This window comes from Tamandua tetradactyla, chromosome 13 (genome assembly GCF_023851605.1).
Source record: "Tamandua tetradactyla isolate mTamTet1 chromosome 13, mTamTet1.pri, whole genome shotgun sequence".
Lineage (NCBI taxonomy): Eukaryota > Metazoa > Chordata > Mammalia > Pilosa > Myrmecophagidae > Tamandua > Tamandua tetradactyla.
In genome coordinates, this window is record NC_135339.1 from 50,706,948 (window position 1) to 50,722,000 (window position 15,053).

Consider the following 15,053-nt stretch of genomic DNA (forward strand, 5'->3'; position numbering starts at 1 on the left):
GACGAAGCACTGATTATAAAGCATAAAATGGGCACATTATGAGAAGTCAATAAATACTAGCCAGCATCTGGTTACTTTTACTGATACATTTATTCTCCCTGATATTGTTCAGAGTCCTGACAAACATCTGAACTAGCAGAGGGTGAAGGTCAGTTACAGAGAAGAAACTTCCTTTGCTGCCTTCCTGTGCCAGACAAGACTGCCACTGTCTGGCCTGGATTAAGCAATGCCTTTCTCCTCAGTCCCTGCCAAAGATCATTATCAGGGATCAGGGATGACACATGGCCCTGTCACCTGGAAGAAAAGCAGAATGCGCCCTCAGGTGGGTCAGAAGATTCTCAGTAAGACTGACTCCTTGATAATTGGCCCTTGGTCTATATTGATGCAGTGCTACTGTTTGAAGGCGGTTAAGGCAAATGGATTGATTTAAACATGACTCCTACTGCAGGAATAATTCAGGACATGAAGCTTCCGGTGGTATGCCTGTCAGCACTGTCACCTCTGCAGGAGGACCAATGTCCCCCTCCCCAACTCTCCTTTATGTCCACATGATTATTTGCATGCATTAACAATAAAGTAATGCTTTGTTGGGGCAGCCCATGGAAATGTTTGCTTACTGTACATCCTAACATTTTATAGATTCTCTAAAATCCTAACTATGCCTTCTGGCAGTAGGCAACAATGTCCATGGATTGATTCAAAAAACAAAACCAAACCAGAAAACCTAGGCAGTAGACGTTTTCTGGATGCTAAGTCAGATATAAAATATTGGGCAAAAGGAAGGGTTGTTGGCCCATCCATACTGACTTCCCCTTACATGGCAGTCATTTTTTAATGCTTATTTATATGGTTGCTCAATCAGTTTTTGGCTCCCACATATGTTATATGATCCCAGCTACATTTCATCATGCACCCTAACTCCAGTGGACTGCAAGGGTGTTGCTCCCCTTGGTCATTACTTGCCAGGAGGAGTAGAAATTCTGATATGAGTTAAGCTTAAAGCAGTCTGAAAGGATATTAGGCCACTGTGCCCAGTAGGGCTAGAGCTTCTACTGTGAAGAGAAAAGGATTAGACATGGGGCCTGACATGGATTTTTGAGGAGCTGACTGCTTCTGGATGCTATTTGTGGCCCTCTCAACTTATAAGTCCTCCTGTGAGGAGCCCCTGTGCGCCAGGCCAGGAAGATGCCTGGGTGAGACCCAGAGGAGGAGCCGCGTAGCACAAAGGGCTTAGGCTGGTTGTGCGATCGGGCTGGGGTGATAGGTCCTCTTTCTCTGTTGCGGGCTTTCCTTGCCTCTTTGTACCATCAGAGGAACAGGACCTGAAAGCCATGATCAAGGGCCAGCGGAGGGCGGCCAAAGAGGTTGCTCAACAGGCAAAGGAAGGCCCTAGGCTAGAAGGTGTCTCCCTGGCCTAAATGGTCCATTCTGTTGCTCTAAGAATCTGAATCCTACCCTTAGGATGGCAAACAGATTTTCATTCACCTTATGTGCAAAGACTGAGTGATTAGTAAGTTCTGAGTTAAGAAGGATTATAAGGTCCATGTCCAGGCTTGGAGGGAGACAGTATAGTATTAGAGGGCTATTCCTTCTGGTGTTTATCCTTCTAGAGCCTAGTATTTTATGTGGCTGAAGAATTATTAAAAATGATCCTTTGTGGAACCTGTTTTGCTGCTCAAATGTGACCTCTCTCTCTAAGAGAACTCAACAGGTGAACTCACTGCCCCCTGCCCCTGGGACATGACTCCCAGGGATGTAAATCTCCTTGACAATGTGAGACAGGATTCCCAGGGATGAGCCTGGCCCTGGCATCATGGGATTGAGGAAGCCTTCTTGACCAAAAGGGGAAGAGAGAAATGAGTCGAAACAAAGTTTCAGTGGCTGAGAGATTTCAAACAGAGTCAAGAGTTCATCCTGGAGGTTATTCTTATGCATTATATAGATACCCTTTTTTAGTTTATGGTATGTATATTGGAGTGGCTGAAATATCTGGAACTGTTGAACTGTATTCCAGTAACATTGATTCTCTCTCTCTCTCTCTCTCTCTCTTTTTTTTTAATACTTTTATTGAGAAAGAACCACACAAGTACAGTCCAATCATGTTATATGATTGACTCACAATATCATCACATAGTTGTGTATTCTTCACCATTATCATTTCTAGAATACTTGCATTACTCTACAAAAAGAAACAAACAAACAAAAAAACTCATACATCCCTTACCCCTTACCCCTCCCCCTCAGTGACCCATAGTATTTCAATTTATCCAACTTTCACCCTTCATTTTTTTCATAAATGAAAAAAACTTCATTCTCTTTTTAATCCTCTTTTTTTTTCCTTTACTCGCCTGCCCATATGCTGGACAAAAGGGGCATGAGGCACAAGGTATTCACAATCACACAATCACACTGTAAAAACTATATAGTTACACAGTCACTTCAAGAATCAAGGCTACTGGAACACAGTTCAACAGTTTCAGGTACTTCCCTTCACCCACTCCAACACACCATAAATTAAAAAGGGATATCTATATAATGCATAAGAATAACCTCCAGGGTCTCGCGATGCTGGACTTTAAGGCATATTATGAAGCCACAGTGGTCAAAACAGCATGGTATTGGCATAAAGATAGATATATCGACCAATGGAATCGAATAGAGTGCTCAGATATAGACCCTCTCATCTATGGACATTTGATCTTTGATAAGGCAGTCAAGCCAACTCACATGGGACAGAACAGTCTCTTCAATAAATGGTGCCTAGAGAACTGGATATCCATATGTAAAAGAATGAAAGAAGACCTGCATCTCACACCTTATACAAAAGTTAACTCAAAATGGATCAAAGATCTAAACATTAGGTCTAAGACCATAAAACAGTTAGAGGAAAATGTAGGGAGATATCTTATGAATCTTACAACTGGAGGTGGTTTTATGGACCTTAAACCTAAAGCAAGAGCACTGAAGAAAGAAAGAAATAAATGGGAGCTCCTAAAAATCAAACACTTTTGTGCATCAAAGAACTTCATCAAGAAAGTAGAAAGACAGCCTACACAATGGGAGATAATATTTGGAAATGACATATCAGATAAAGGTCTAGTATCCAGAATATATAAAGAGATTGTTCAACTCAACAACAAAAAGACAGCCAACCCAATTACAAAATGGGAAAAAGACTTGAACAGACACCTACCAGAAGAGGAAATATGGATGGCCAAGAGGCACATGAAGAGATGCTCAATGTCCCTGGCCATTAGAGAAATGCAAATCAAAACCACAATGAGATATCATCTCACACCCACCAGAATGGCCATTATCAACAAAACAGAAAATGACAAGTGCTGGAGAGGATGCGGAGAAAGAGGCACACTTATCCACTGTTGGTGGGAATGTCAAAGGGTGCAACCACTGTGGAAGGCAGTTTGGCGGTTCCTCAAAAAGCTGAATATAGAATTGCCATACGACCCAGCAATACCATTGCTAGGTATCTACTCAAAGGACTTAAGGGCAAAGACACAAACGGACATTTGCACACCAATATTTATAGCAGCGTTATTTACAATTGCAAAGAGATGGAAACAGCCGAAATCTCCATCAACAGAAGAGTGGCTAAATAAACTGTGGTACATACATACGATGGAATATTATGCAGCTTTAAGACAAGATAAACTTATGAAGCATGTAATAACATGGATGGACCTAGAAAATATTATGCTGAGTGAGTCCAGCCAAAAACTAAAGGACAAATACTGTATGGTCCCACTGATGTGAACGGACATTCGAGAATAAACTTGAAATATGTCATTGGTAACAGAGTTCAGCAGGAGTTAGAAACAGGGTAAGATAATGGGTAATTGGAGCAGAAGGGATACAGACTGTGCAACAGGACTAGATACAAAAACTCAAAAATGGACAGCACAATAATACCTAATTGTAAAGTAATCATGACACTGAATGAAGCTGCAAAAAAAAAAAAAAAAAAAAAAAAAAAAAAAGAATAACCTCCAGGATAGCCTCCCAACTCTTTTGAAATCTCTTAGCCACAGAGACTTTATCTTGTCTCATTTCTCTCTTTTCCTTTTTGGTCAAGAAAATAGCCTTGATTCTTGAAGACAATGGTGCAACTATATAGCTTTTACAGTGTGACTGTGTGGTTGTGAAAACCTTGTGACTGACATTCCCTTTATCCAGGCTATGGTCAGTTGAGTAAAAAAATAAGGACAAAAATAAATAAATAAATAATAGGGGATGGAGAAGGGTTTTGTAAAAAAATTTGGTGGATTGTAATACTAGTGGTCAGTCAGGGAGGGGTAAGGAGTATGGGATGTATGTTTTTTCTTTCTTTTTTCTCTTTACTTCTTTTTCTAGAGTGATGTAAATATTCTAAAAGTTACCATGGTGATGAATTCACAACTACGTGATGATATTGTGAGCATGGTTTTATACTTCGGATGGACTGTATGGTGTATGATGGTATCTCAATAAAAATATTAAAAATAAAACCTGATCTACTGTAGATTAAGATAGCTTGCTTAGTAATGCCAATTCTCTTTGAGTCCTTCAGAGAAGAATACATTTACAAATAATCAAAAGGAAGGTTATTAACTTGGATCTTTATAAATTCGTGTGTGTCTATCTGTGTACACACATTTGGGTACATACATACATCTACATACATCTACAGGTACATACTTGTTAGACAATGGATAATCCCACCCACAGATTGGGGAACTTACTTGGTGGAGAAGCTGCTTTGCTTTGGTATCTCCATTTATAGTAAAAACAGTAAAGGGTTCCGGACCTGGGACCCCATGTACTGTGACTCTGTGTGTCTGCAAACATTTTCTTTCTTCAGTATTAAACATCTGTCAAGGAAGATCACATGGCTTTTTATTCATTCTATATAACATATCCTTTCTAGGATATATTCAGCATGGAAGTGCCAAGAGGCAGTGGCGCATCTTTCTCAATGTGAAAATTTAGCAGCCCAACACCAAAATATTAACTTATTTAAAATTGGATGTTTCTAGGTGGTAGAATTCTCACCTGCCATGTGGGAGACCCAGGTTCAATTTTCAGCTTGTGCGCTTCCTCCATCTCCCCCCACAGAATTCAACAAATAGTGCTGCTGTAACAGGATACTCACTTGGAAAAAGAGTGAAATATGACCCCTACCACACGTCATACACACATGAAAAAATCGAATGTCTCTCCCCAACATAATTAAACTGATACAATCTGAAATGCATGTGAGTTTTTACTTATGAACTGACATTTAACATTGTCTATTGAGTTCCTACTCTCTTCAGGGCACTGGGCTAGAATTTGGGATGATAAGATGATAATTAAAAAGCTCTATCCTTAGAGACCTCATTGTTCAGGCATAAAAAGAATTATAAATAAAAAAGTATGTCTGTAAGAAAGCTGGGTAAATGTGTAAATTACAATCCTTTGAGCATTTAAGTGCTCAAGTTTATTCATTCAAGACACAAAACACCTTTATGGAGGGCCTATAATCAATCAGTAATGGTACCCAGCCCTGAGGATCCAGGGACAAATAGGACATTATCCCTGCCTTGGGTCTCTGGCAAATGAAACAGCTAGAGAGAAACATGCTAAGTTTCCTGGGAACCCGGAAGAGGGTACACATCCTAGGTTTGGAAGAAACCAGGGAAATGGTATCAACGGAACTGACTCCTGAAGGACTAGTGTGACAGAGGAGATGAAGGGTGGAACAAGGACTTCCCAAACTGGTGCAGCATGCATGCAAAGACTTAGAGGTGGCCTAAAGCATAGCATTCTGGGACCCTCAATGAGGTCTGTGACTAATGTGTTGGACGGGGAAAGGCTGGAGATACAAGCAAATGGCAGATCATGCAGGGCTTTGTCTCTCTGGTTAAAAAGTTTAGACTCAAAGTGACAAAATGGTGACCTGTGGGCTAAAGTGTTTTAATTAGCGAATATATTTTTATTTAGGGGAGTGGAGTGGGTGATTGTTTTGTTATGCTTGCACAGTTTTTATGTAATCTTTTTTACTGAGATATAATTTTCCTGCAATAAAATGCACTCTTAAATTGTACTGTTTAGCTGCCACTGTATTTTTAAAAGTCAGAATAGTTGCCAACATTTACAAATTAAAATATTTCATACAAAAATCCAGATTTCCTGAGTCCCTTAAAAAATCAGAAGATCTGACAACACTGTATAGCAATAAACAGCTGAATCTAAACAGCTGGGCTGCAGATGCCCACTTTAAATGACTCATGAGTTCTTTGCTTTCTCAATGTCTCTGCCCAGCCTACTTATACTCATTTTACAAGATCTCCTTGCAGACCGCTGACACTGGAGTTTGTTACCTCCGCTAAATTTACCTTGAAAGCAACAGAGAACCAATAAAGGATTTTACACAGAGGAGGGATGTGATCAGATTTATCTTTTAAATAGATCTGTCTGGGGGTCCATAAAGAGGGGCAGACAGGAGGGGAATAAGCATAGAGGAAGAGGACCAGGTAGGAACCCTCTGCCACAAGTCAGGTAAGAATTAACGTGGGCTGTGGCAGTAGGGATGGATGACAATGTATGAATTTGAGAGAATTAAGGAGACAGAATTGGCTCTGAGGATGATGACACAAATTTATACTTCTTTTAATTTAAAGAGGAAGCATAATGGAATTAACCAATTAATTAAAGCAGTGTTTCTTATTAGCAGTGTTCTTATTGACCCTCCTTTGGATGAGCTTTGGTCCTGTGGCTCTTGAATTTTAATGGGCACTGACTTTACCTGGGGAACTTGTTAAATGAAGATTCTGTAATGGTGGCACTTTTTAAGATATCCCTCTGCCATACCTCAAGGGTGCAGATTCTGCATCTCCACAAGTGCCAGGGTGCAAGTTACACGTCACCTCCAATGCTCACCTCAACCCTGCTCTGCCCCTGGACTGTGAATAAGCCAAGGATTTTCCTGGTCTAACCGAGATTTTCTAGAAGTATTGAGATGCTTCCTACTAGGCTTTGCTTAATTAGCCTCTTTCCCCACTTTGTTATTTTTGGCTTGCTTCCCTGGCAGGCATCATAATGTACTTATTAGGAATACAGGCTTTGCACTTGATGATCTTGGGTTTAACAACTCATCCACTGCTTGCTAACTGCATGACCTCAGACAAGTTATGTAGCTCTTATTTTCGACATCTGCAAAATGGAGATGATACTAATTCCTACCTCAGGAAGGTGCTGAGAGGATTATATGAATTAATAAATACATAAAATGCTTAGTGAATACCAAGTGTCAGCCATTATTATTATTAATAATAAAATTATTATTATATCCATCATAGTTACCTAATTACAGATACTAACTGACCACCTCCCTGTACCTCAAGAAAGCTGACTTCCAGTCTAACAATGCACTCAGATCTGCTGAGTGAACCACTGCTGTGAGCTTTAGAAATAGAACTTAATTACCAAAGAGGCCGGTAGGGTACTGCCAGAAGAATTTTCTTCCATCCTTCTGCTATTTATGAATAAACTGGAGATTTCTAAGACTTCATTGTGGAGGTTTCTCAGCTGAAGATGTCGATATCCTAGAATAATACATGATTGGGAAAAGCTCATTACTGTGCACTGCAGAACTCTACAAAGGGGACAGCCCAGGGAGATCAACAAAATGAAACGTAGACATAAGAACCTTTGATGGGGAGTGGCTGGTAACAGGCCTGTACCCAACAAGTGCCTTCTCACCAGGACAGTGCTGCCACCTGGGGACTGTTTTGGGCCATGGGTATAACCAAGAAATCAGGATTTAAGGGATGATTTTGATTACTGAATTGTTATATAAATACTTCTTTTTGCTTTCTGGTATATTGGAGTAGACAGGGAAATACCTGAAATCTCTGAATTGTAATTCAGCTGCATTGATCTCTGATAATGGTTGTATAGCCCTTATCTTCTGCCCTAGTGATTGTAAAAACCTTATGACTAAACTTCATCTGTACCTCGTTATCCAGCTTTTCAACTTTAGAGTCTTGTAATCACTAAAGACAGCCACTAATGTTTGTTAATAAAGGATCTTGGGTCCACCAGGAACTAATCCACCCCAAGTCCAAAATCATCTTGATGACCGAGATCAGATTTAACCTAAGTGGGCCCACCTAACATGCGCAGTAGCTTACATTTTAACCTACAAGTCTCCTACCTATACCTCATTCTGCTGTTTTCTTTCATGCATTCTGTAATTATGCATGCAACCAATCTGCACATGCTTAGCAATTAGATTACCTCTAATTATATCATCTGGGGTCACTGTACTCATTATCCTAAACCCTGCCCACTTTTTCTCTAATAAAACTATCCAAATTACTGCAGTTTGGGGAGACAGATTTTGGGCTGCTAGGCCATCAGCTCTCCTACTATGCACCTAGTAATAAACTCTTTCTCTCTTTGAAACCCTGGTGTTTCAGGAATCGGTTAGAGAGTCAATGGGCAAAAGAATGCATGGCCTTTGTCTGGTAACACAAAGGTAATTAACTTGCTCAGGTACTTTTGCTAATTTGACTCAAACAGAAAATGATTGTGGGAAAATCTTATCATTTTTATTGCAAGGCATCTATAGTCTCTGTTTTACAAATATTCTATCTTCAATCTTCTTAGAGCAGCTTTAGTGATAATAAAATATTCCAATAATTGGAGATTGGTTAGATAAGTTGTGTGTATTTGTGTGTATATACAACAGAATAATCTGCAACTATTAAAAGTTGTAATGCTGATGCACAGTTATTTATATGGAAAGTTGCTCACTATATATATTAAGTGAAAAGTAGTAAGCTGCCAAAACACCAAAATTAGTAGGAAGACTGTTTGTTAAAAATATATACTACATGCTCCTGCGTACAGACATGAGCAGAGAAAAAAAAAGCCTGAAAAAGAAATACACAAAAGGGGTTAATTCTGAGAGATTGGAAAAATAGATAAAGTAAAAAAAAAAAAAGTGTGTTTTTGCTTTTCTGTATTTTCTCACATTTCTGTAATGACTACTTGCAAAATGAAGAAGAGAAATAGGGAAAAAACAAAATGCAGGAAACTATGTGAAGCTCAAAGGATGGCTGCTTGAGTGTGGCTGTGGTGGCAAGTATGTATTCAAAGTAGGCCCACAGAAACAGCATCCCCTGGAAGCTTTGGATAGAAATGCAGATTCTCAAGCCGCATCCCAGGCTGACAGAACCAGAACTTGCATTTTATTGCCCAGAACCCCAGGTGATTAATATGCACACCTAAATTTGAGAAGTAATGCAAAATTCTAAAATTCCCTGGACTGCCACAACAAAGCTAATTCACAATCTTTTCCTAAGAAGCCAGGAGCACAAGCCAAGACAATCCCAAACTTTGGTTTAGGATTCTTTACCCTCCCCTGTGTCCTTCCCTGCTTTGCACCTGACACCCACTCCTGGCTTTCAATACTGGACTCCTGCCAGGCACTGGTTCCAACTTCAGTTTACTTACCCAACTATGGCAACTGGGAAATTAGGATTTAAGGGATGATTTTGATTACTGAATCATATTCCTTTTTGCTTTCTGGAATATTGGAGTAGACAGAGGGAAATATCTGAAATCCCTAAACTATAATCCAACTGCCTTGATATCTGGAATGATTGTAAAAGCCCTTATTTTGTGCCTCTGTGACTGTAAGAGCTGTTACTCCCTTTATCTGGTCATTTTCTTGTAGGGCAAAGGCCCTAATACTGATAAAGAATTTGAAGTCAACCATTAACTAGCTTCAGCCCCAGACTTTTGTAAATCAGATCAGCTAGACTCTGCTAGTGAAAGATAACTTGTCTCCCTTCCTTTTGGCTTACATCTTTAGTATTGAAGTGATAACTACTGGTCCCCCTTTCAAATTTTATTGAAATAAAAGGCCCACCTTTATGTTTTATTGAAATGATAATAACATCTCTCCCTTTCTGCTTTGAACATGCTAGTCGAAATGACCTCTTATTAACCTTGCTAAAATCCCTAAAAACCCTGAACCTCCTAAACTCAGAGAGACAGATTTTGGGCCGATAGGCCATCTTGCTCTCCTACTATGTGCCTAGTAATCAATTCTTTCTCTCTTTGAAACCCCGGTGTCTCAGGAATTGGTTATTAAGCGCATTGGACAAAAGAATCCATGGCCACTGCCTGGTAACACTACCACATCACAACACATCCTTCTCTGGAAAGCCTTTTCCTCCTTACTTCAATCCCTGCCATAAAGATATTGGGATATTGTGGGTGCTATTTGGAGTAAGGTATGTGGAAATGGGAGCACAGCAATCACTCCTCTCATATCAGCATGGGTCAGAGGAGGCCACACCAAGGATACTGTTAATTCTTCAGATTTTAAAAACAGTGTAGGAGGGCAGGCCATAGTGGCTCGGGGCAGAGTTCTTGCCTGCCCTGCCGGAGGCCTGGGTTTGATTCCCGTGCCTGCCCATGCAAAAAAAAAAAAAAACAGCGTAGGAGAAATACTTCTTTCAAGAGGTGTTCAAAAAGCACATATAATTTCATGAAATTCTTATGAATTTCAAAAATTCATAGGATTCCTTCTGTCTCTTATTCCATATCTTTTTAATATGGAAAATTTCAAGCACACACAAAAGTAGACAACAGATGATACTGAACTCTTGGGCACCTACCACCAGGCTAAGAACAATGACAAACTTTTGGACAATGTTATTCTACCTCGTTTTAAAGCCTTGAGTGGAATGATTCTCTGAGCAGTTACTGCTGAACTGTTGTTTTCTACAACTGCAAAGCGAAGAAACACAAGATCTTCAAAGTGAACCCGGAAGAGAAATTGTTCGTTCCACATGGGGTTCAGAGTGTTTCGATGGATTGGTTTTGTGCGGAAATGGCAGCTGTCCAGGGCCATGCCCAGAACATCGACTTCAACACATGGGCTTCCCGTGCTGTTACTGGGACATACATTTTGTCCAGAGACAATCTGATGGAAAAAGGAAGGATCAAAGTCACTGAAGATGAAAAAGAAACACCTCACTTCTTCCCTCCACAAAGAAAGACAAAGAACACTCTGAAATGTACAGGTAAATGATTAACAAAGCTATTGAAAAAAAAAGTGATTGCAAATCAGGTAATCATATGACTAAAGCCATGTAAAAAGCCTATTTTTGTCAACAGGATTCCATCTAAGTAAAACCTTCTCATGGTCAAAATGGTCAAATTTCTTAAAAAACCAAGAAATTAAGATGAAATTAAGTTTCTCACAGATTGTGAGAGAAAAGGATAAGATCTTATGCAATGTTAACTGTAAACTGCTTCCTAATATTTTGTTCAAAATGTTGTGAGGTGTATTTTATAACTTCAAAACTTTATCACAGAGCATGTTGTTAAAAACTGATTCAATATTATGAATGTAATAAATATTACTGAACTGTACATGAGAATGTGGTTCAAATGGGAAATTCTGTGATATATATATATACGTTACTATGATACGAATTTTAAGAACTTAATTTAAAGCATTTTGTAAACAGATAAAACCACACTCAGCTCTAGCAAAAATGGCCAAACAGAAAAGAGGCTACTGCTCTACTATCTTAGGGAAAGAGGAAAGGCAATTTGGGTGGTAGGGAAATCTGTGAATGGATTATCCAGGAGCTTGAGGTGTGGTGGTCGGAAGTTGCTTGGCACTTTTCCATTGAGGCAAAGAAGTAAGATATTTCTCTTTCCTATAACCTACTCAAGTTTTTTTCTCCATCAGCTAAACTGTAAAGAGAAAAAATATCTAATTATATTTGCATACTGATGCCAGTTTGTCTGAGGGTTGCTGAACATTAGCTGCTTTAACAAGGGACTCAACTTTTATGGGAAATACTCATGGTTATCAGTCTATGGGGACTGGAAGACAGAATCACCATTATTACGTTAGGTGATGCAAGGGACCACAATCCTCCTTCTACTTGGCTCTGGCAACTCCCAGTGCCTGGTGACAGAATACTCATACCACAGCCACTGCTTCCTGTGAGCTAAAGAACTTCTTTTGGGAACTAAACCTGCACAATCAAAATTGTGACAAGACAGCTTTGCAATACCTTGAACTCAAAAACCATTCCTACTCAGCAAGGTTTGAATGTGTAACTATTCTGATCATCAGCGCTATACTTACAGTCAAAGAATAGATAGCTGGGTCCATGCTTTCCAGATCTCTTTCCAATGGAGAAAACTTCTGATACATGGGACAGTTCTTGTCCCACAGAACTGAAGGTTTTAAAATATAACCACAGCCACCATTAGCCTCAAACATTGCAGCATTTAAATGTAAAGGGAGATCTGTAAAAACATTTTTTTTAAAAGCCAATATCATTTGTTACTTTTTTGCTTGAATGTTGTCTTATAAATTTATTAAGAAGCTCAAAAGAACTTTGCATCAAGTTTCCCTAAGTTTAAGCATAAAGAAGAGATAAACATCCATTCACTCCATAGACTATCAGATACAGTTTAGGTAGTATTCTAGATATCAAAGATCCAGCAGGTGGCATGAGACAAAATCCCTGCCTCATGGAGCTTATGTTCTATGGGATATGACCAGTTTTCCCACCCCAAATCAGGTTCTGCCACCTAAGAACTTTTGCAAACGAAAGTGTACGACATCCATCAAAACATCTTATGAAAAACTTCACTTTATACTGAATTTTAGAAGGGAATAATAGCATTTTTTTTTACCCCAAACACCAAGCTACACAGACAATTGTATGGCCATCTTTTGTTTTTTCAAATGTAAGATAAAATCTCAATTATTCAAGAAAGAACAGAATAGCCAGAAATACATATATTTTCCTTGAAGTCTCAATTTCAACTTTTGTTAACACAAATTACAATATTTCTACCTCTTTTTTATTGTATTTAAATATGGAAAGCAAAACAAAACACAATCACATATGACTCACATTATATCCACAATCTCCTCAATCAAATTTGGGGAACCCTCATAATAGCTATGAGTCTTCTGTAGCCAAATTTTATTTGGTACAGTTGTTTGATGAACAATTAGATTCCTGCACTTTTTCTGGACTCATACACATACAAATGCTCATCCAATGATGCAAGCCTGCATAAAAGCTGCCCAAAGGAGCAAAAACAGTTTTATGAGACACACCTGATGAATATTCCCTCTGATATATTCCTTCCATGTGCAGAGTATGATCTTGCTATATGGACAAACATCAAGGAAAAGTGTGGTAAGCACCACTGAGCAATGAGAAGTTGGCCCCCACTTGTCTCGTGTGTAAAAATTTTCCGGGTGTGCGTGGGACTGGCTGGGAGAGTGCAGAAATTCCTGAGGTAAGATGCCTTAGACATTTGAAAGCTCCTTAAGCCTCAATGTCCTTCTGTAAAATTAGTGTTTTGGGCTCCATCTCTCAGGTCTCTTCTAACCCTGCAGGTTAGAAGACAGTGATCCATTGAGGCCGAAGTGGGAGAAAAACTTCTTGGCTGTTTTGTGACTCAGGAGCAACGCCATGCGCTAGGATGGCTATAAGAAAGTGAAGCAAACTATATATCACTAACAATACTAATAGCCATCCACACTTACTGGGTTCTATGTCCTAGGCACTACTCTAGGTACTTTATATGCTTCACTGCTGCCCAGTAACCCATGAGGCAGATTATTTTAGTATTTCCATTTTTATAGATCAGGAGACAGAGAGGTAAAGTGAAAAAAATCCAAGGTACACAGCTAGTAAATGGTAGAAGCAAGGATTCAAACCCGGATAGCTGACCCATAGCTCCCAAATTTCACTACAGAGGCGTATAATGTAAATCCTTCAGGGAAGTCATAAAGATCCATGTGATGATGTGTGAGAGTCCCTACCCCAGGGCCTGTGTGCTGGTTTGAAAGGAAGCATGCCCCCTAAGAAAAGTCATGTTTTAATATAAATCCCATTTCATAAAGATAGAATAATCTCTATTCAATACTGTATGTTTGAAACTGTAATGAGATCATCTCCCTGATTGATGAGATTTAGTTAAGAATGGTTGTTAAACTGGATTAGGGGATGACATGTCTCCACCCATTTGAGTGGGTCTTGATTAGTTTCTGAAGTCCTATAAAAGAGGAAACATTTTGGAGAATGAGAGACTCAGAGAGGGCAGAGAATGCTGCCGCACCACGAAACAGAGAGTCCACCAGCCAGTGACCTTTGGAAATGAAGAAGGAAGATGCCTCCCGGGGAGCTTCATGAAATAGGGAGCCAGGACAGAAAGCTAGCAGATGACGCCGTATTTGCCATGTGAGAGAGAAACACATGACTGTGTTTGCCATGTGCCATCTCACTTGAGAGAGAAACCCTGAACTTCATCGGCCTTCTTGAACCAGGGTATCTTTCCCTGGATGCCTTTGATTGGACATTCCTATAGACTTGTTTTAATTGGGACATTTTCTCGGACTTAGAACTGTAAACTAGCAACTCATTAAATTCCCCTTTTTAAAAGCCATTCCGTTTCTGGTATATTGCATTCCAGCAGCTAGCAAACTAGAACAGCCTGGTACACACAAGGTACAGTAGCTACTATATTATAATTACTATATCAACACCCATTGGAGTTCAAAGATTGATTTGAGCATTTTGTTCTAACCTAGTTGTTAAACTTTAAATCATTTTTTCTCAATTCAATTTTTATTTGGTGGTTAAACGGATGAATGAATTCTGGTATACATATACAACAAAAGAATACAGATACTAAAGGTCACATATCGTATGATTCTGTTTATACAAAATACTCAGAATAGGTAAATCCATGGGGACAGAATGCAGACTGATGGTTGCCAGGGGGAGGACAGCATGGGAAGTGACTGCCTTGTGGGGGATGGGGTTTCCTTTTGGGATGATGAAAATATTTGGGAACTGGATAAAGGTGGTGATTATTTAACTAAGAAATCAGGATTTAAGGGACGATTTTGATTATGAACCATATAGACATTCCTTTTTGCTTTCTGCTATTTTAAAGTAGACAGAGGGAAATACTTGAAATCTCTAAATTGTAATTTGATCTCTGATAATGAT

The 15,053-nt window shown here is 39.3% G+C and overlaps 1 protein-coding gene across 1 annotated transcript in view; it reads right to left on the reverse strand.

The window, feature by feature from the left end:
• Positions 1-15,053, reverse strand: part of PLCE1 (phospholipase C epsilon 1) — a 373,498-nt gene that overhangs the window by 14,730 nt on the left and 343,715 nt on the right. Inside the window, exons 25-28 of the mRNA XM_077125401.1 lie at positions 12,158-12,321; positions 10,714-10,975; positions 7,462-7,580; positions 4,737-4,865 (exon numbers count right to left, since the gene is read on the reverse strand). Of these exons, the coding sequence (XP_076981516.1) occupies positions 4,737-4,865; positions 7,462-7,580; positions 10,714-10,975; positions 12,158-12,321 (674 nt within the window). The remainder of the gene's footprint in view (positions 1-4,736; positions 4,866-7,461; positions 7,581-10,713; positions 10,976-12,157; positions 12,322-15,053) is intronic.